Raw genomic sequence first — 21,765 nt, 5'->3', positions numbered from 1 at the left:
ACATTATTGGGGCCAGAACTGTTCCTTGTGGAACACCGCTTATTACTTCATCCCATTTTGAGTGTTTGTCTCTTATCATTACTCTCATTTTTCTTTCTTGCAAAAAGTCTTCCATCCATTTAAGCAGTTTGCCCTGTATTCCTCCTTCAGTTTCTAATTTCTTAAGCAACTTCTTATGTGGTACTTTGTCAAAAGCTTTTTTTAGGTCTAGAAATGCACAATCAGCCCATCCATCTCTTTCTTGTATTATATCTATTAGCCTTGAATAGAAACATATTAAATTGGTGACGCATGATCGTCCTTGTCTGAATCCAAATTGCCTTGGATTTAGCACGCTGTCTTTTTTTCTAAATATTTTACCCATTTACTTTTGATAATTCTTTCACAAATTTTTGCCATTGTACTTGTTAGAGACTGGTCTATAGTTGGTAGTGTCTTCTTTATTTCCCCCTGTATATATAGGTACTATATTTGCTTTTTCTAATCATCTGGAACTTTTCCTTCTTTCAAGGAACTGTTTATTATGCTATGTATTTTGTCTGCCAGTTCATTCCTGCATTCTTTCAAAATCCAGTTTGCTATTTCATCTGGTCCATGCGATTTTCTGACATCAAGATTACTCAAGTGTTTCATTATTTCATTCTTTGTTACTTCTATTTCTTTCATAGGGGGGACTTTCTCTTTCCATTTGATCTCTTCAAGTTGTATGTTCTCCCTTGTAAACACTGATTTAAAATGTTTGTTCATAATTTCCGCTATTTCAATTTCCTCTGTGTATTCAACTCCGCCTTGTCTTAATTTCTCCAAATCTTGCTTGTTTTTCAGTTTGTTGTTTACAAATCTGTAAAATAGTTTTGGTTGATCTTTACATTTTTCTATGACATCTTTTTCATATTTTCTCTTTTCCTCTCTGCACGCTTGTATATATTCATTTCTATAACAAGTATATCTTTTCCATTTTTCATGTCTTTTGTCTTTCTTCAATTTGGTCCAAGCTTTGTCTCTTTTGTCTTTTAACTCTCTACAACTTTTGTTGTACCAGCACTTTACATATTCTTTTTCTTGTTTTTGTCTTGGGACATACTTTTCCACTCCTTTTTTTTTATAAATTTTTGTCAAAATATTCCATTTCTCTTCTGTTGTATCTTCTTTGTGAATTCTCTTTTTTTATCAAAATTGGTTTTTTTCATACATCAATCTTCCTTTTCTATATTGTTCATTTCTTTTCATGTATTTTTTCTCATTTAGTTCCAGTTCTATCAATATGTGGTCACTTTTACTTGTTGGTGCCTGGTATTCTATCTTTTCCACTATTTCAGGTTCTGATGTGATTATTAGGTCTAGTCTCGATGGCTCTTCATTTCTGTACCTAGTGTTCTCTTGAATCCATTGTGTCATTGTATGGTCAATAATCATCTCGAGTAGAACATTTCCCCATGAGTCTTCTCCACCCTTTACTGTCATCTCTTCCCAGCAGACTTCTTTGCAATTAAAGTCGCCCATCATAACTATTCTTCCTCCATCTTCCATTATCTTATTTAATGTTATTCTTGTGTCTTCTAACATACTTTTATGTTCACTCTCTTCCCACGAGGCTGTTTTTGGGGGCACGTAGTTTATTACAAACTTTCTGCTCTTCTTATCTCTGTCTTCTACTTCTATCATAATCATCTCTACTCTATTCTTTCCATATGTGACACTCTTCACGTTTATATCCTTCTTAGCCAGAAACATAACTCCACCCTCTTGTTTTATCTCTCTGTTGCTAATCCAATAATTATATGCATTGTGTCCTACACTGTTGGGTGGTAGTGGACCTTTTAATTTTGTCTCTACAATTCCCATTATGTCTGGTTCTTTTTCCTTCAGATACTTGTTCAGTTTATTCAGTCCTGTTATTAATCCATCTATATTTGTGTAGGATGCTCTTAACTTTCTGTTATTTCCATTGTATTTTCTGTTTCTTTTTTGTTTCTGTTATGGTCCATTTCCTCACTTTCATATTCACTACTCTCCAATAAAATTCTTCTTTTTCTGACTCTGTTCTGTTCTCGTTTTTTTCTTTAGCTTCTTGCCTTTTCATTTTTTCTTCCTCTCTTTCCTCTTTATTCATTTCTCTTTTTATCCATACCTTTTTATATTGTTCACTCTTTGCTAGTTTCCCTGTTTTCCCTAAGATATTCTCTGCTATTGTTTGTGACCTGAATTTAATCTTAATTGGTCTGGTCTTATCTGTACTTTATTTTCCGAGTCTAAACATCTCTTCAATTTGTCTCATAATTTCAGGTTCATCTTCCTGAACTAATTCTAGTAAACTGTTTACTTTTTCTTTTTCCTCTTTAATTCTTGTGGTTCTATTTTGGTTAAATTTCTCTTCCATTCCTAATATAATTATACATTTCTTTTTCTGTGCTAAGTCTCTTACTATATTCTCCTTCTGTCTCATCACTTTAATAACTGAGTCTTCAGTTTGTTCTTTCATTTACTGTTTAATTATGTCAGTAAATGCAACTTTACTGTTTTCTTGGATTTTTTCCAGCCCTGTGCTTCCTTTGCTATGGCCTCTTTATTGTCTTTATTATTCCTCTTTAATTCCTCATTCTCTTCTTTAACTTCTTTTAACTGTCTTTTTAATTCCTCTATTGCTAAAGTTAAGTTTTTGTTCGCCTTCTCTAGTTCTTCCAATCTTTCAACTCTGTGCAATCTTGGCTACGTTACCGAATCTGTTTTCCCAATGCTCGGTCATCTTATCAAATTTCTCCTCTAGTCTTGCCAATTGGGGGAGGTTGGTATCCCCCCCACCCTCTTTAAATCCCTGGGAACTATTATCATCACCTTGCACTGTGCCGCTCTTATCTATACTTCTAATCTTTACATTTTTGTTGATCCCGCCATCACCAAAGTCATCGTCATCAGTCCGCCTTTTGTTTACAAGACGCCTGGCCTCCTGGAGCATGTCCCCCTCTTCCTCATTTCCTTCCATTTCCCTCAATAATCCCTCCCTTTCTCCTTCCCTATCACTCACCCACTACACCACGAGCTCTCCCCTTCCCTATAAATACAATAAGGCACTTCCTGGACGTTGAGATCCACCTAGATTTTCCTTTTTCTTCGTCCATTTGACGAAAGGGTGTGTGTGTGTGTATTTACCTAGTTGTATTTACCTAGTTGTATTTTACGGGAAGGGGAGCTATGCTCGTGGGGTCCCGTCTTCATATCTCATTTTATCTAAACTATTTTTAAATTCATGTATTGTTTTTGCACACACCACTTTCTCATCTAATTTGTTCCAACTGTTTATTACTCTGTGAGGAAAGCTGTTCTTTTTCAAGTCTCTTCTATAGCTATCTTTTTTTTATTTTCTTTCCATGTCCTCTTGTATTTCTGTTATCCCATTTTATCAGATTCTCTCTATCAGTAATTTCTATGCCTTTCATGATTCTGTAAATAGCTATCAAATCTCCTCTCTCTCTTCTTTGCTCTAGTGTCTGTAGTTCAAGTTTTTCTAGTCTCTCTTCATATGATAGTTTTGAGAGCGTTGGTGCCAGTTTTGTAATTGCTCTTTGTATTCTTTCAAGTTTTTTTATACATTTTTTTGTACTTGGTGACCATATCGTTGCTGCATATTCCAATCTTGGTCTTATCAGGGTGATTAGGATTTTCTTCACCATTTCTTCATCCAGGTATGTAAATGCAACTTTGATTGTTCTTATTAAATTATAAGTTTCTCCAAAAATCTTATTTATATGTTTCTCAGGTGACATATTATTCATAACAATGACTCCCAGGTCCTTCTCATTTTCTACTTTTTTTATTCCTTCTTCTCCCAATTTGTATGCTCCTGTTATTCTGTTTTTGCTTTTTCCAAATTCCATTATACTACACTTTTTTGTATTGAACTCCATCTCCCACTTCCTACTCCATTCCTGTACTTTATTTAGATCTCTCTGTAGTGATTCCTCAGGGCGTTCTTGGGCCACTTCTATTCATAGTATATATAAATGATATAGACCATGGACTAAAATCTACTGTTTCCAAATTTGCTGATGATACAAAACTGTGCGGAGTGGCAAATGATCACTCAAACCAATTAGATATTCAAGAAGATTTAGATCAATTACAGCAATGGTCTGAAAAGTGGCTAATGAAATTTAACACAAGTAAATGCAATGTAATGCACATAGGTAAAAATAACAGTAAGTACGATTACAAGTTATTTGGAAATTCGTTAACAAAAGTGGATAGTGAAAAAGATCTCAGCGTAATTATCAGTAACGACCTCAAATCATCCAAGCAGTGTATTTCAGCCTCTGAGAAAGCAAATAAGATTCTGGGATTGATTGCGCGATCTTTTGATTTCAAAAGTCCATCACTCATTAACAAGCTATATAAATCGTTAGTTCGTCCACATTTGGAATATGCTGTTTCCGTATGGTCACCGAATCTCATTAAAGACATTGACAGACTGGAAAAAGTACAACGGCGAGCCACAAAACTGATTCCAAATATCAAAAATAAATCATACGAAAATCGACTTAAGCACATGAATCTGTTTTCCCTAAAAAAGCGTAGACTCAGAGGTGACTTGATACAGGTCTTTAAGATTTTAAAGGGAATTGACATCAAAAGTGACCAAATTTTCACATTGAATGAAAATCAGACAAGAAACAATGGTCTCAAACTGTCCGGAAATAGATTCAATTTGGAAGTAGGTAGAAACAACTTTGCCAACCGTGTAGTTAATGAATGGAATAAACTTCCTGCACAGGTAGTGCAATGTAGTTCAGTTCGAAGCTTTAAGAATCATTTAGATAAATACCTAAGTAAGATGCTGTAATTATTATAATTTATGTTATATTATTTGTTTTTGTATTGTTATAATTTGTCTGTCTGATTTTCATTTATTATTAGTTATATGTCAATTTATTATCATTTACTATTTACCTGTTTGTTTGTTATTCAACTATACCAATGCATTTATTTATGTATTTTAATTGTTATTTACATTGTTATAGTTTTAATTTATTATTAATATGATTTTTTTTTTTTTTTTTTTTTTTTTTTGCATCCGACCTAGATATGGATCAAAAGGTCTCCTGTCGGCATGCTTTGCCTTTGTAATCCTTTGTAAAGTGTGTCAATATTTCATTCTTTGTTACTTCTATTTCCTCCATAGGGGGGACTTTCTCTTTCCATTCAATCTCTTCAGGTTGTATGTTCTCCCTTGTAAACACTGATTTAAAATGTTTGTTCATAATTTCCGCCATTTCCATTTCCTCAGTGTATTCAACTCCCTCTTGTCTTAATTTCTTCAAGTCTTGTTTGTTTTTCAGTTTATTGTTTACAAATCTGTAGAATAGTTTTGGTTGATCTTTACACTTTTCTATGACATCTTTTTCATATTTTCTCTTTTCCTCTCTGCACGTTTGTACATATTCATTTCTATAACCAGTATATATTTTCCATTTTTCAGGTCTTCTGTCTTTTTTCAATCTGGTCCAGGCTTTGTCTCTTTTGTCTTTTAGCTCCCTACAACTTTTGTTGTACCAGCATTTTACATATTCTTTTTCTTGTTTTTGTCTTGGGACATACTTTTCCACTCCTTTTTTGTAAATTTTTGTCAAAATATTCCATTTCTCTTCTACTGTTGTTTCTTCTTTGTATATTTCTTCCCAGTTTTCTTGTTGAAAGAATTCTCTTATTTTATCAAAGTTTGTTTTTTCATACATCATTCTTCCTTTTCTATATTGCTCATTTCTTTTCCTATATTTTTCTTCATTAAGTTCCAGTTCAATCAATATGTGGTCACTTTTACTTATTGGTGTTTTATATTCAATCTTGTCCACTATTCTAGGTTCAGATGTAATTATTAAGTCTAGTCTCGATGGCTCTTCATTTCTATACCTGGTGTTCTGTATCCATTGTGTCATTGTATGGTCAGTAATCATCTCAAGTAGAGCGTTTCCCCACCCTTTACTGTCATTTCTTCCCAGCATTCTTCCCTGTATTCTTTCCATATATGACACCCATCACCTTTATAACCTTCTTATTCAGGAACATAACTCCACCCACATGCTTTTTCTCTCTGTTTTTAATCCAATGATTATATGCATCATGTCCTACACTGTTGGGTGGTATTGGGCCTTTTAATTTTGTTTCTACAATTCCCATTATGTCCGGTTCTTTTTCTTTCAAATAATCATTCAGCTCATTCAATCCTGTTATTAATCCATCTATATTTGTGTAAGACACTCTTAGTTTTCTGTCACTTCCATTGTGTTCTCTGTTTCCCTTTTGTTTTTCTCTTGTATGTCGAACTGCCTTAGTTTCATATTCACTACTCTCCAATAGAATCTCTCTTTCTCTGACTCCGTTCTGTTCTCGTTTTTTGTCTTAGCTTCAAGTCTTTTCTGCTTTTCTTCCTCTCTTTCCTCTTTATTCATTTCCCTTTTTATCCATACCTTTTTATATTGTTCACTTGTTGCTAGTTTCCCTGTTTTGGATAAGATATTCTCTGCCGTAGTTTGTGACCTGAATTTAATCTTAATTGGTCTGGTCTTATCTTTACTATACTTTCCGAGCCTGAATTTTTCCTCAATTTCCTTCATAATTTCTGGTTCATCTTCCTGAACTAATTTTAGTAAACTGCTTACTTTTTCATTTTCCTCATTGGTTCTTAAAGGTTCTATGTGGGTTATGTTTCTCTTCCATTCCTAATATAATTATACATTTCTTTTTGTCAGCTAATTCTCTTACTATATTCTCCTTCTGTCTCATTACTTTAATAACTGAGTCTTCAGTTTGTTCTCTCATTTGCTGTTTAATTATATCAGTAAATGCAACTTTACTGTTTTCTTTTATCGACTTCCATCCCTCTCTGTTTTCTTTACTATTCTTCTTCAATTCCTCATTCTCCACCTTTACTTCTTTTAACTGTCTTTTCAGGTTTTCTATTTCATCAGTTAAGTTTTTGTTCGCCTTCTCTAGTTCTTCCAATTTTTCAACCCGCCTTATAATATTGTTAACATGACCGAACCTACGCTCCAAGTCCTCGATCATCTTATCGACCTTCTCTTCTAGTCTTGTCAGTCGGGGGGGACACAACCCCCCCCCCTCTTTAAATCCCTGGAAAATATTCTCATCACTTTCTACTGTATTGCTCTTATCTATACTTCTAATCTTTACATTTTTATTAGACATTTCATCGTCGTCGGGGGGTCTTTTGTTTACCTTTCGCCTGTCTGTCTGGGCCAAGTCTACTCCTTCCTCATTTCCTTCCATTTCCCTCAGTAATCCCTCCCCTTCTCCTCTTTCCCTACTTTCCTACTACCTCACGAGCAATTTCCCCCCACCCTGTAAATACAATAGGCACTTCTCTTTGCGTTGGGATCCACAATACTTCAATTTTCTTCAGAACGTCTTCTAAGCCGTCCGTTCGTTGAAGTGTGTATTTACCTAGTTGTATTTACCTAGTTGTATTTTACGGGAAGGGGAGCTATGCTCGTGGGGTCCCGTCTTCATTTCTCATTTTATCTAAACAATTTTTAAATTCATGTATTGTTTTTGCACACACCACTTTCTCATCTAACTTGTTCCAACTGTCTATTACTCTGTGTGGAAAGCTGTTCTTTTTCAAATCTCTTCTATAGCTGTCTTTTTTTATTTTCTTTCCGTGTCCTCTTGTATTTCTGTCATCCCATTTTATCAGATTCTCTCTATCAGTAATTTCTATGCCTTTCATGATTCTGTAAATAGCTATCAAATCTCCTCTCTCTCTTCTTTGCTCTAGTGTCTGTAGTTCAAGTTTTTGTAGTCTCTCTTCATATGATAGTTTTGAGAGTGTTGGTGCCAGTTTTGTAATTGCTCTTTGTATTCTTTCAAGTTTTTTTATACATTTTTTTGTACTTGGTGACCATATTGTTGCTGCAAATTCTAATCTTGGTCTTATCAGGGTGATTAGGATTTTCCTCACCATTTCTTCATCCAGGTATGTAAATGCCACTTTGATTGTTCTTATTAAATTATAAGTTTCTCCAAAAATCTTATTTATATGTTTTTCAGGTGACATATTATTCATAACAATGACTCCCAGGTCCTTCTCATTTTCTACTTTTTTTATTCCGTCTTCTCCCAAATTATATGATCCTGTTATTCTGTTTTTGCTTTTTCCAAATTCCATTATACTACACTTTTTTGTATTGAACTCCATCTCCCACTTCCTACTCCATTCCTGTACTTTATTTAGATCTCTCTGTAGTGATTCACAATCTTCTTCAGTTTCCACTCTTTTCAGTAGTTTTGCATCATCTGCAAAGAAGCTCATATAGCTTTCAATTCCTTCATCCATATCATTAATATATATAGCAAACATTATTGGGGCCAGTACTGTTCCCTGCGGAACACCGCTTATTACTTCATCCCATTTTGAGTGCTGGTCTCTTATCACTACTCTCATTTTTCTTTCTTGCAAAAAGTCTTCCATCCAATTTAGTAGTTTTCCCTGTATTCCTCCTTGAGTTTCTAATTTCTTAAGCAACCTCTTATGTGGTACTTTGTCAAAAGCTTTCTTTAGGTCTAGAAATGCACAGTCCGCCCATCCATCTCTTTCTTGTATTATATCTATTAGCCTTGAATAGAAACATATTAAATTGGTGACGCATGATCGTCCTTGTCTGAATCCAAATTGCCTTGGATTTAACACGTTGTTATTTTTCTAAATATTTTACCCATCTACTTTTGATAATTCAAAAATTTTTGCTATTGTACTTGTTAGAGAGACTGGTCTATAGTTTGTAGGTTCTTCTTTATTTCCTCCTTTATATATAGGTACTATATTTGCTTTTTTCCAATCTTCTGGAACTTTTCCTTCTTTCAAGGAACTGTTTAGTATGCTATGTATTTTGTCTGCCAGTTCATTCCTGCATTCTTTCAGAATCCAGTTTGCTATTTCATCTGGTCCATGCGATTTTCTGACATCAAGATTACTCAAGTGTATCAATATTTCATTCTTTGATACTTCTATTTTTTCTATAGGGGGGACTTTCTCTTTCCATTCAATCTCTTCAGGTTGTATGTTCTCCCTTGTAAACACTGATTTAAAATGTTTGTTCATAATTTCCGCCATTTCCATTTCCTCAGTGTATTCAACTCCCCCTTGTCTTAATTTCTCCAAGTCCTGTTTGTTTTTCAGTTTATTGTTTATAAATCTGTAGAATAGTTTTGGTTGATCTTTACATTTTTCTATGACGTCTTTTTCATATTTTCTCTTTTCCTCTCTGCACGTTTGTACATATTCATTTCTATAACTGGTATATATTTTCCATTTTTCAGGTTTCTGTCTTTTTTCCATCTGGTCCAGGGTTTGTCTCTTTTGTCTTTTAACTCCCTACAACTTTTGTTGTACCAGCATTTTACATATTCTTTTTCTTGTATTTGTCTTGGGACATACTTTTCCACTCCTTTTTTGTAAATTTTTGTCAAAATATTCCATTTCTCTTCCACTGATGTTTCTTCTTTGTATGTTTCTTCCCAGTTTTCTTGTTGAAAGAATTCTCTTATTTTATCAAAGTTTGTTTTTTCATACATCATTCTTCCTTTTCTATATTGTTCATTTCTTTTCATATATTTTTCTTCATTAAGTTCCAGTTCAATCAATATGTGGTCACTTTTACCTATTGGTGTTTTATATTCAATCTTGTCCACTATTCTAGGTTCAGATGTAATTAATAAGTCTAGTCTCGATGGTTCTTCTTCATTTCTATACCTAGTGTTCTGTATCCATTGTGTCATTGTGTGGTCAATAATCATCTCAAGTAGAGCGTTTCCCCATGAGTCGTCTCCACCCTTTACTGTCATTTCTTCCCAGCAGATTTCTTTGCAATTAAAGTCGCCCATTATAACTATTCTTCCTCCATCTTCCATTATTTTATTTAATGTTATCTTTGTGTCCTCTAACATACTTTTATGTTCACTCTCCTCCCATGAGGCTGTTTTTGGAGGCACATAATTTATCACAAATTTTCTGCTCTTCTTATCTCTGTCTTCCACTTCTATCATAATCATCTCTACTGTATTCTTTCCATATATGACACCTTTCACGTTTATATCCTTCTTAGTCAGGAACATAACTCCACCCCCTTGCTTTTTCTCTCTGTTTCTAATCCAATAATTGTATGTATCATGTCCTACACTGTTGGGTGGTAGTGGGCCTTTTAATTTTGTTTCTACAATTCCCATTATGTCCGGTTCTTTTTCCTTCAAATAATCATTCAGCTCATTCAATCCTGTTATTAATCCATCTATATTTGTGTAAGACACTCTTAGTTTTCTGCCACTTCCATTGTGTTCTCTGTTTCCCTTATGTTTTTCTTTTGTATGTCGAACTTCCTTAGTTTCATGTTCACTACTCTCCAATAGAATCTCTCTTTCTCTGACTCCGTTCTGTTCTCATTTTTTGCCTTAGCTTCCAGTCTTTTCTGCTTTTCTTCCTCTCTTTCCTCTTTATTCATTTCTCTTTTTATCCATATCTTTTTATATTGTTCACTTGTTGCTAGTTTCCCTGTTTTGGATAAGATATTCTCTGCCGTTGTTTGTGACTTGTATTTAATCTTAATTGGTCTGGTCTTGTCTGTGCTATACTTTCCGAGTCTAAATTTCTCTTCGATTTGTTTCATAATTTCTGGTTCATCTTCCTGAACTGATTCTAGTAATTGGCTTACTTTTTCATTTTCCTCTTTGATTCTTGTGGTTCTATCTGTGTTGTGTTTCTCTTCCATTCCTAATATAATTATACATTTCTTCTTGTCTGCTAAATCTCTTACTATATTCTCCTTTTGTCTCATCACTTTAATAACTGAGTCTTCAGTATGTTCTTTCAATTGCTGTTTGACTATGTCAGTGAATGAAACCTTATTTCCTTCTTGGGTTTTCTTCCAATTTTTAGTTTCTTTAGCTATTGTCTCTCTGTATTCATTCTCCACCTTTACTTCTCTTAACTGTCTTTTTAGGTCTTCTATTTCATCAGTTAAGTTTTTATTCGCCTTTTCTAGTTCTTCCAATCTTTCAACCCTTTGTAAAATGGTGTTCATATGACCTAACCTACTCTCCAAGTCCTCGATCACCTTATCAACCTTCTCCTCTAGTCTTGTCAGTCGGGGGGGGTTTGTGTCCCCCCCACTCTCTTTAAATCCCTTGAAAATATTCTCATCACTTTCTACTGTATTGTTCCTATCTATACTTCTAATCTTTACATTCTTATTAGACATTTCGTCGTCCTCCAGCTCGTCTTGCGGTCGCTTGTTTACTTTTCGGCGGTCTGTTAGGGCCAAGTCCTCTACTTCCTCATTACCTTCCATTTCCCCAGCAATCCCTCCCCTTCTCCTCTTTCCTTACTTTCCCACTACCCCACGAGCAATTTCCCCCCACCCTGTAAATACAAAAAGGCACTTCTCTTTGCGTTGGGATCCACAATCTGCACTTTTCTTCAGAACGTTCTTCAAGCCGTCCGTTCGTTGAAAGTGTGTGTGTGTGTGTGTGTGTATATATATATATATATATATTTACCTAGTTGAACCTAGTTGTATTTTGCAGTAAGAGACCTATGCTCGTAGTGACCCACTATTGTATCTTTCCGCATCTAGGTTTTTCATAAAGTCATGTATAGTTTTAGCACTCACTGTTTCCTCTTTCAATTTGTTCCATGTATCTATCACTCTGTACAGGAAGCTATTCTTTTTCAGATCTCTTTTGTCACTGTCTTTCTTAAGTTTCTTCTCATGTCCTCTTGTATTTTTTCTGAACCATTTTTGTATGGGTCAGAAACATGGAACATAAGAGAGGAAGAGGGAAGGAGTTTGAATGTGTTTGAAATGAGGTGTCTGAGAAGTATGATAGGGGATACTAGGCTGGATAGAGTGAGGAATGAGGAGGTGAGGAGGAGAACGGGTGGAAAGGGAGTTGGGAGATAGGGTTGATGAAAGAGTATTAGGATGGTTTGGACACATGGAAAGAATGAGTGAAGAAAGACTAGTAAAAGAGGTATGGAAGGTAGATGTGAAGGAAGTGAACATGAGGGGACATCCTAGGATGAAATGGATGGATGGGGTGAAGGCGGCTTTGGGGAAGAGGGGAATGTCTGATGGGGATGGAAGGTAGAAGACAGAAGACAGGGGTGAGTAGAGAATGGTTGTTGTTGTTGTTGTTGTCGTTCCCTAGACTGTCTGTCCGAGCAGTCCCGTCTCCCCAAGGAAGGCCACAGCCGAAACTGGGTTTTCCCACAAATCCTTTATAGAGTGTATGTTGTGTTGTTTGCGTGCATGATTGTGTATAATGCAGTCTTCCATTATGTGTTGTATGGTATGGGGTGAAGTGTTACATCCTGGGCAGCTGTTCACAACACGGTCGTCCAGCCTCTTCTGGTAGCTTAGAAGTGCTGGGTGGTGACCGCATCGCAGTCTGGCCAAGTGGACTCTGTCCTTTCGTGGGAGAGAGGATTCAGAAGGGTGGATATCAGGGGGTCTGGCATGCAGCAGTGTGTTGTCTTTCAGTGTGTTAATGGAGCGGTGAGTGATATGATTATGAATATGTTTCCGGAGGCTGGTATTTGGTGGTTGTGGAGGAAGAGAAGAGAGTATCTGTGCGTAGTAAAGGTCTTTGGGTGTAGTTTTAATGTTTCTTGGTGTGTGTGGGTGTTCTGCTATGTAGTGTAGCGGGTGTGATGTGTTTGTGGTGGCTGCAGCAAGTGTTTGTGTGCCTCTCATGTCGAGGTGGTCCTTGACTTTGAGGACTTTTGTTTCATGGTGTAAATGGTCTGTAGGTGATGTATTTGTGCAGCCTGTAATTGTTTTTAGGGCTTTGTTTTGTATGATTTGAAGGGTGTTGTGGTGTGTCTCACTGAGATTAGGAGCCCATGCAGGACTCGCATAATTCATCACTGAGCGTATGCATTGTTTGTATATTGTTATATTAGTTTCTTTGTTTTGTCCAAATGTTGTTCCTGTGATTGACTTAAGTGCGTTAAGTCTAGGTGTGCATTTGTTTTTTATGTTTGTGAGGTGTTGTTTGAAAGACATGGATGTATCGTATGTTACACCAAGAATTTTCGGTGTGTTTGTGTGTGGTATTAGAGTGTTGTTGATGTAGAGATGAGGTATGTATTTGTGTTCTTTTGTCCAGTTGGTGAGAAGTGTTGCTGTAGATTTGGTTGGAGCTATTTTGAGTCTGTTTGTGATGAACCATGTGTTGAGTGTGTCAAGGTAAGGCTGGATTATTTCTGCAGCTTTGTCTGTGTTTCGATGTGTGCATGTGATTGTTATGTCGTCTGCGTAGGAAGAGATTTGTATTTCTGAGGTGTCTGGCGTGGGTAAGTCATGCATGTATAGATTAAATAATGTGGGGGATAGAACTGAGCCCTGTGGTACTCCGTTCTTAATGTTTCTGATGTGCGATGATTGGCCATTATATGACACATGAGCATTCCTGCCTGCCAGATAATTGGCCAGCCATCTTTTGGTGTTATTGTGCATGTCTGTGTTATATATTTTATTTGTTAGGTTGTGGCGGGGGATAGCATCAAAAGCTTTACTAATGTCCAATGTTATAAGAAGTGTTCTGTGGTGGGGCCTATCTGAATTGATGCCATCTAAAATTCTTTGTGTGAGGTTTGTCAGAAGAGTGTTTGTGGAGTGTAGTGGCCTAAAGCCGTGTTGTGAGTCAGCAAGGGGAATATATGGTGTGACAAGTTTAAGTATTAGGCGTTCAATGACTTTAGAGGGGGTGCAGAGAAGTGTGATTGGGCGGTGCGATGTTGGGATTGTTGGGTCTTTGTTCGGTTTTGGAATGGTGATTATTTTACCATGCTTCCAGATGTTGGGTATAGTGTTGTGTGAATAGCTGTAGTTTGCAATGTTTGTGAGTGCGTGTATACCTTGTGGTCCAATGTGTTTTAGGTGGATGTTGCTTATGTTATTAGGGCCACAGGCAGATGAGTGCTTGAGATTATGTATTATGAGTTTTGTCTGACTGTCTACGAAGGGTGTGTAGTCTGAGTCTGTGGGAAAGTCTTTCTTACGTCGAATGGTGCGTCAGTCGTCAGGGTGAGATGTAAGATGGCTCGTCTGTGCAAAATGACGTATGAGTGCGTTTGCTTGTTGTCTGTTTGAGGGTAGATTATCTGTTGTTGTGATTATTGCTGCGTGAGAGCGTGTAGTGTTAGTGTTGGATAGTGTGATGCTGTTGAGTGTTTTGTACAATTTGCTGGTGTTTGTTTTGTGATCAAGTGTATTGATAAAGTTTTGCCAATTTTGTGTTTTTTGTTCATGTATTTTATTGGCAATCACAGTGTTTAGTGTTTGTATTTGGTCTGCTATGTTTTGAGGGATAGGTGTGGGGGTATCGTGTTTAAGTGTGTCACGTTGTCTGATGAGGCCTTGGATTTCTGGTGTGAAGTTGGGGTTGTGTGATTTTCTGTTGCCTCTAGGGATGTATCTCTTGTCTGCGTTTTGTATGATTGTATTAAAAGCGTGCACAGCATTGTTTATGTTTGTGATTGGTGTACTGTTAAGTGTTTCAAAATGTTGTTCTGTCTCTTCAGTAAAGGCTTCCCAGTTAGCTCTCTTGTAATTGGTGTAAGTGTGTCTGTGGCCAGCTGGGGTGCATCTTGTTTTGGTGGTGATGATGATTGGAAGGTGGTCAGAGCCAAGGGCTCCGACCACTCTCCATGATGTTGTTGGGGTTAGGCAGGGGGAGCAAAAGGTGATATCAGGAGAGGAGGGAGTGTAGAGGGCTTGGTATGGGATATGTGTATGATTATGCGTGTTGTTCATGATAGTCAATGAGTCGAATTGAGTCTGTATATCAAGCCCTCTGTCTGTGTCAGGGTTGTCGACAAACCAGGCAGACGACTTGGCGTTGAAGTCACCACCCATGATCAGGTTGGGGATTGAGGTTAGTTGGCTGAGTTGAGGTCTGAAGGTGTTTGGAACTGTGGGGGATGATTGGGGGGGAATGTACATGTTAACTATTGTTAGTGTTGAATTGTTGCCTGTGCGGATACGAATGGATTGGGTTTCTGTTGTGTTATCTGTGGTAGGGAGGAGAATTTTGGTTGTGGCACTTGTGTCCACAAAACAGATGGAATGGTGGATCAGGGTGATGAGTCCACCGCCATTGCCGTCAGTCCGGTCTTGTCTGATGGTGGTGTAATTATGAAATGATGGTGTTTTGTGTGAGTGTCTTAATTTTGTTTCTTGTAAAATTGCAATGTGTATGTTGTGTTGTTTAAGAAAGTGTTCAAGTTCATGTTTTTTAGTGTTAATACCGTCAATGTTGTGTTGTAATATGTTGATGTTGTGTGTTTTGTATGTGTTGTATGTTGCCGTTTGGGGTTGAGGTTGGGGTGGTAGTGGGGAAGGTGTAGGATCTGGGTCAGAGGGGGGGAAAGGAGAGATCGGGGACACAGGAAGGGGAGTACTAACCGGGGGTAAGGGCAAAGGGAAATTGGGAGTGGGTAAGGGTGTTGGCTGTGGTTGGGGAGGTGGGATTGGGGTTACTGGAGGGCAGGTAGAACATGTCCAAGTGTTTGTGTATTGGTTTGTGTCAGCAAGTGTTGTACAAGTGAGGTGGGCCCAGTTTTTGCACATATTGCACTGAACTGAGCCCTTTGTCTGTCTGCTCGAAGTAATGGGTTTAGAGCATGTTGGGCATGTGTATTTTGTGGTGGGCCCAGGATTGCTCTCTACATCTCCGGCTAAAAGTAGAAGAAGAGGGGTGATCGCCGGAAAATGACCCCTCAGTGCAGAAAAAACGTAACATTGTGTGTTGGAAAAAAAAAGGATTGTGGTACTCCCCCAGGTAGGCGTAGTTCCTCCTTGGGGATCGGTGCCATCTGCGTAGAGCTGATGGCCAGGGGTGGTTGCTGCTGATTGGCCCCCAACTCTTGGGGTTGGGGGGTGGTCCCACGACGTAGACGTTGCAGCTCCAGGACCATGGAGAATGGTTGTATATGGATGATGTTGTGATGCCTGAGGTGGAATGGGTGGGGGGATGGGGGGTGAGGTAGTATGTGTGAGCAAAATTTGACGCAGCTCAAAGGGATTTCTCCCCGTCTTCTCCTTTTCTGCATGGGGAGATGGAGAGGTGGGTCGCTGATTTAATGAAGCGGCCTTGCTGTGGATGTGCTGTGTCTTGCGACACTGCTTCTGACCCAGGGCAGTGGACAGGGTGCAGGGATGACCCATCATCCAGGAGGTGCTAAGATAAGAGGGAGGGTAGAGGAGTGGAGTGTATTCAGGGATGGAATGGGTGGAAATGATTTTATGCTCTTTTCTTTTTGGCTACCTCCCTTGTAAGGGGGAAAAAGCCTTGGTATATGTATGTATGTATTTTTGTAGGTCATCCCTATCAAGAATTTCCATCCCTTTCATAATTATGTAAATGGTTATCAAATCACCTCTTTCTCTTCTTTGGTAAATTTAGTTTATCCAGTCTTTGTTCATATGTCAAATTGCAAAGTGTTGGTGCAATCTTTGTTGTTGCTCTTTGAATTCACTCTATTTTTTTTTTTTTCTTTTTTTTGTACTAGGTGTCCATAGTGATGCTGCATATTCCAATTTTGGTCTTATCAGTTTAACTAGTATTTTCTTTACCATTTCTTCATGTAGTCAAGAGCTACTTTCATTGATCTTACATACATATACCAAGGCTTCCTCCCCCTTACAAGGGAGGTAGCCAAAAAGGAAAAGGCACAAAATCATTCCTACCCATTCCATCCCTGAATACACTCCACACCCCTCCACCCTCCCTCTTATCTTAGCACCTCCCGGATGACTGGTCATCCCTGCACCTTGTCCACTGCCCTGGGTCAGAAGCAGTGTCACAAGACACAGCACATCCACAGCAATGCCGCTTCATTAAATCGGCGACCCCCCCTCTCCGTCCCCCCATGCATAAAAGGAGAAGATGGGGAGAATTCCCTTCAGGCTGCGTCAAATTTTGCTCACACATACCTCACCCCCCATCCCCCCACCCATTCCACCTCATGCATCACAACATCATCCATATACAACCATTCTCCATTCACCCCTGTCTTCTGTCCTCTCCCGTCCTTCCTCAACAGACATTCCCCTCTTCCCCAAAGCCCCCTTCACCCCATCCATTCACCTCATCCTAGGATGTCCCCTCATGTTCACTCCCCCCACATCTGCCTTCCATACCTCTTTTACTAGTCTTTCTTCACTCATTCTTTCCATGTGTCCAAATCATTCTTATACTCTTTCATTGATTTTAATAAGTTAAATGTTTCTCCGACTAATTTGTTGACATGTTTGTCTGGTGTCATGTCATTTGAGATAGTTACTCCTAGGTCCCTTTACAAGTTCATTTTTTTAACTTCCTTTGTACCAATTTCCCTAGTTATTCCTACTATGTACCCAGTTTTGCAGCACATACATCCATATCCTACGTATTAGTTATGAATTTTATGTTTTGTGGAAGAGAAGTTAGAAGATTGGCAAGTGGTTTAGAATGTCACTACTTGTGATGGAGGTCAAGGTGATGGCAGTTTGAGCCCTGCCACCAAGGGCACTGTTAATTAAATTCCACATTACAAAGTCTTTTGTAAGGGGCACTATCCTAGCCTCTTGATAGGGTGAGTTAGTGATGTTAAACTGAATCATATTTTCTTGGTTGTGGTTGTAAAACAGATGAAAAGAAGATGTGGCTTGTAGGAATAGTCTTCTCTGCTCTGTAAAATTTTTGAGTGGATGTGGAGGTGGGGTAGGCTGCCATATAATGAAGTGGTGGGTGTAAGCTAGCTCTGGCGGTCAGATTCCAGCTGTGGAAGTGCTATGTCTTGTTGCATTGCCTTAGATTCAAATAGTATGGTGGGGAATTGGGATTACCCTTCATCCACAAGGTGTTAAGATGGAAGGGGCAACAAATGGGGTGAAATGGGTGTAAGATGGCTTTGATTGGCCATCCACTCTATAAGGGATAAAAGGCTTTTTGTATGTATGTATGTGTATATGTATTTTCTTTACAGATGAAGAAAGCAAGGATACCAAGATCACAAGTTCAACGGAGACACACCTGCATGGATTGCAGAAGTACACCAACTACAGTATTCAGGTTCTGGCTTTCACATCTGGAGGTGAAGGTGTTCGCTCTAACCCCATTCATTGCCAGACTGATCAAGACAGTGAGTATTACAAAGTGCACTGGCAGGAATCTGTCATAGAAATGCATAATTACACAATAAGTTTCAACTCGTTAAGAAGCTGGTTTGATTGTGCAGTTATAAGTATATTGTAACCCTATCACTACATATAGTTTACTTTGGCTGGATAGAATCACCTGGATACAGCCAGAACAGATGAATGAATAGCCAGCTTGAGTGAAAGGATTGAGATAGGTTTCCTCTCACCAAGCAAACCCTCAGCTGAATAAAATTGTCTAATAACAGCCATAATGGTTGTACAAATCATCAATACCAATGAAAGGTATATTTCAGTTATTATTGCATCTGATTTTAAGTAGATCTGGTAATGTGTATAAAAAAGTAAGTAATTTCTAGAGGTATGATCACTGTAAAATCTTTGAAGGCTCAATACTGAACTTCTAAAATACTTTTCTTCGCAGTTCCTGAAGCTCCTGCCTCTGTAAAAGCACTGGTTATGTCAGCTGAGAGCATCTTGGTTTTATGGCAGCCACCTGAGCGCCCTAATGGCATCATCACACAGTACACTGTATACTTCAAGGAACATGGAAAAGCTGACAGTGATGTATGTACACCATTGAGAATTGTTATTCTTTCTCCTCCAATCTACTTTCTTTTACTCTTACTCTGTCTCTTTTCTTCTTCTTCTTCTTCTTCCTTTTTATCTTCCAGCATTTCTTGTACTATTTGAGAGTAAACTGATGAAAATGGCTTGATTTATGTCAGGGGTGATACCCTAAAGGTTTTATGGAGTTGCTTGCATTATAAATGAACAATATATTGGAGCTTTTCAGTGTGAATTCCTTAGTGTGTATTTTTACATACCGTATATACTCGTCTATAGGTCGAAATCTTAAGGAATTTTTTTTAGGCCAAAACCTAGGGGTCGACCTATACACAAGTAATAATCTTGTTAGGTTGAAATCCAGACATGACAAGAAAGGCTAGGAAGAACTCTTACCTTTTCTTTAGGTTCAGAAATCAAAATATTTACCTACTAAATACTACCAGTAAACAATGGGTACATAAAATACACGGTACGTACTAAAACATGTAAAATTCCTTCTAGATACGGTAACCCCATACTGTGGTTTTACCTGTTTGTTAAATTTCTTAACACAGGCGAGCTTATTATATCATGTATACTATTACAATACCCATAATTGTTTAAAAAATAATGAAATGCTGTGATATTCTCAAATTTATTATTATTATTATTTTTTTTATATAGTTTAGTTTCGACCATGGGCGCAATATAGCAATAGAAAATTAATCATTAATTTTATAAATTAAAATGTATCAACGTAATATGCAATTTTGTGGGCGGAAGTGAAAATGAAAAATACCTTGCCACAAGCATAGGATCGGAACGCCATCTTGTCTGTCAATTGACGGCCTCGGTGCTTCCGACAGTACCTTGCCAGGTACATTTTCTTGAAGGAATGTTATGGAGCGGAGATACATGCATTCCTTCAAGCTGCAAGAACTTTGTATAGCCAGCAAGCTAAGTAGTTGAAAAGCCCGCCAACTTCTCATTTCTTTGTCGTCAGCATGTATCATAACAAATATGACGTACTATTCATCCGACACGACTTCATTACTTACGAAATGTTTTAGCATCTTTCTTGTTTTTTTTATTTCCGATCACAAAATTGCATATTACGTTGATACATTATAATCTACAAAATTAATAATCAATTTTTATTGCTATGTTGCGCCCTTGGTCGAAACTAAAAATTTACCCAAATTTAGCTTTCTACATGGTATATGTTATTGTTACCATTACCAAAACAATGCATGGATCTCACCATCACGAAAACAAACTGTTCAGTATTGCCAACTTGTTACTGTTACAGTGACACATGGTATAATCCTAAATATTTTAACTGAAATCCACCAAAATCGTTTTCCTTGATGTCGTCATCTTCACCACCAAACAGCTCCTCCCACTCACTTCTGTGTCGAGTATCGTCATACGAATCAACCTCATCAGCCATAGGAACATCAACATCATCTTTCTCCTCCACATTATCATTAGCCTGATCATCCGCACAGTTGAGATTACAAGACTAACTCTGAGTGTTGGTTAAAAAATTTTTCTAACGAAACACGCCTAGCCAGTTTATTCCGAATACCGTACTTGGTAATCTACCGTACTTGGCAATCTGTTCAAGTTTTTCACTCCGCTGAAATGGCAATTTCAGTGAAACTTATTAAATATTAAAATCAGTGAACTTGAAAAAACATAAACCAGAATACATCAGAATTAATGAAGTGAAAAAACCATAATAATCAATTGCTATACCAGGCAAGCCATGCTACTTCAAAGCATTAAGGCAGTGTGCTCGCAGCACCAAAAACAAAAACAAACCACTCGACCTATACATGAGGTATATGGAAAATTCCAGATTTTTTGGCCAAAATGGGGGGTCGACCTATACAAGAGATCGACCTATAGACGAGTATATACGGGTAGTTGTATTATATGGGAAGGGAGCTATGCTTGTAGTGACGCATCTTTGTATCTTTCATCATCAAGTTTGTTCTTAAATTCTTGTACAGTTTTTGCACACCCTGTTGCCTCATCTAATTTATTCCAGATATCCACCACTCTGTGTCGGAAGCTGTTCTTTTTCAGATCTCTTCTATAACTATCCTTTTTTTATTATTATTTTTTTTTTTTTCATGTCCTCTTGGTTTCTTTTATCCCACTTTAATAAATCATCTCTGTTGAGGACTTACATCCCTTTCATGATTCTGTAAATGGCCAATAGATTTCCTCTTTCTCTTCTTTGTTCCAGGGTTGGTAGTTCCAATTTGGACAGTCTTTGTTCATATGTCAATTTGGAGTGTTGGTGTCATTGCTGTCATTGCTCTTTGGATTCTTTCTAATTTCTTTATATTCTTTTTAGTACTAGGTGTCCATAGTGTCACAAAGTACTCCAATCTTGTTCTTATCAGTGTAACTAATATTTTCTTTACCATTTCTTTATCCAAGTAATCAAAGGCCTTTTTCATTGATCTTAGTAAATTGAAGGTTTCTCCGACTTTTTTTGTTGATATGCTTGTCTGGTGACATGTCTTTGCTGATAATTACTCCTTGGTCCCTTTCTGAGCTAACTTTTTTAACTTCCTTTGTACCAGTTTTATATTGCCCTGATATTCTATTGTTACTTGTATAAGAGAAAAAGTGTCAAGTAGAAGGTTGTTTGAAGTTTTGCACTTCAGCTGTTCATATATGGTCAGGATCTATCATAGAAATGGTATACTAATGTTGCATTGCATCCCTCATTTTTTGACGATCTCTACAGGCACATCCAAAGAAGCTTCCCCCATCACAGAAGAGCTATGAAGCTACTGGTCTGAAGCACCATGAGGACTATGTCTTCTGGGTCACTGCATCCACCACTTTTGGAGAAGGAGAATCATCCCAGCCTGTCCATCTTAAACTCTTAAACAAAGGTGAATATTTACATTTTTCATAAAGAGCCATGGGAAGATGATGTCATAACAAGTAGAGGAGGAATTAATTAACAAGTGTTGCATTGCATCAT

At 37.6% G+C, this 21,765-nt stretch overlaps 1 protein-coding gene across 8 annotated transcripts in view; it reads left to right on the top strand.

The window, feature by feature from the left end:
- LOC143039346 (cell adhesion molecule Dscam1-like) overlaps positions 1-21,765 on the top strand; it is a 283,763-nt gene that overhangs the window by 174,954 nt on the left and 87,044 nt on the right. For all 8 annotated transcript variants that reach the window (XM_076209353.1, XM_076209263.1, XM_076209795.1 and 5 more), the window contains exons 23-25: positions 18,038-18,193; positions 18,634-18,776; positions 21,523-21,673. In XM_076209353.1, coding sequence (XP_076065468.1) covers positions 18,038-18,193; positions 18,634-18,776; positions 21,523-21,673 — 450 coding nt within the window. The remainder of the gene's footprint in view (positions 1-18,037; positions 18,194-18,633; positions 18,777-21,522; positions 21,674-21,765) is intronic.

The sequence above is a fragment of the Oratosquilla oratoria genome, chromosome 1 (genome assembly GCF_046742065.1).
Source record: "Oratosquilla oratoria isolate Oo_2021 chromosome 1, ASM4674206v1, whole genome shotgun sequence".
NCBI lineage: Eukaryota > Metazoa > Arthropoda > Malacostraca > Stomatopoda > Squillidae > Oratosquilla > Oratosquilla oratoria.
Note: the sequence above shows the minus strand (reverse complement) of the source record. Positions and strands in the feature narration are given on the sequence as shown.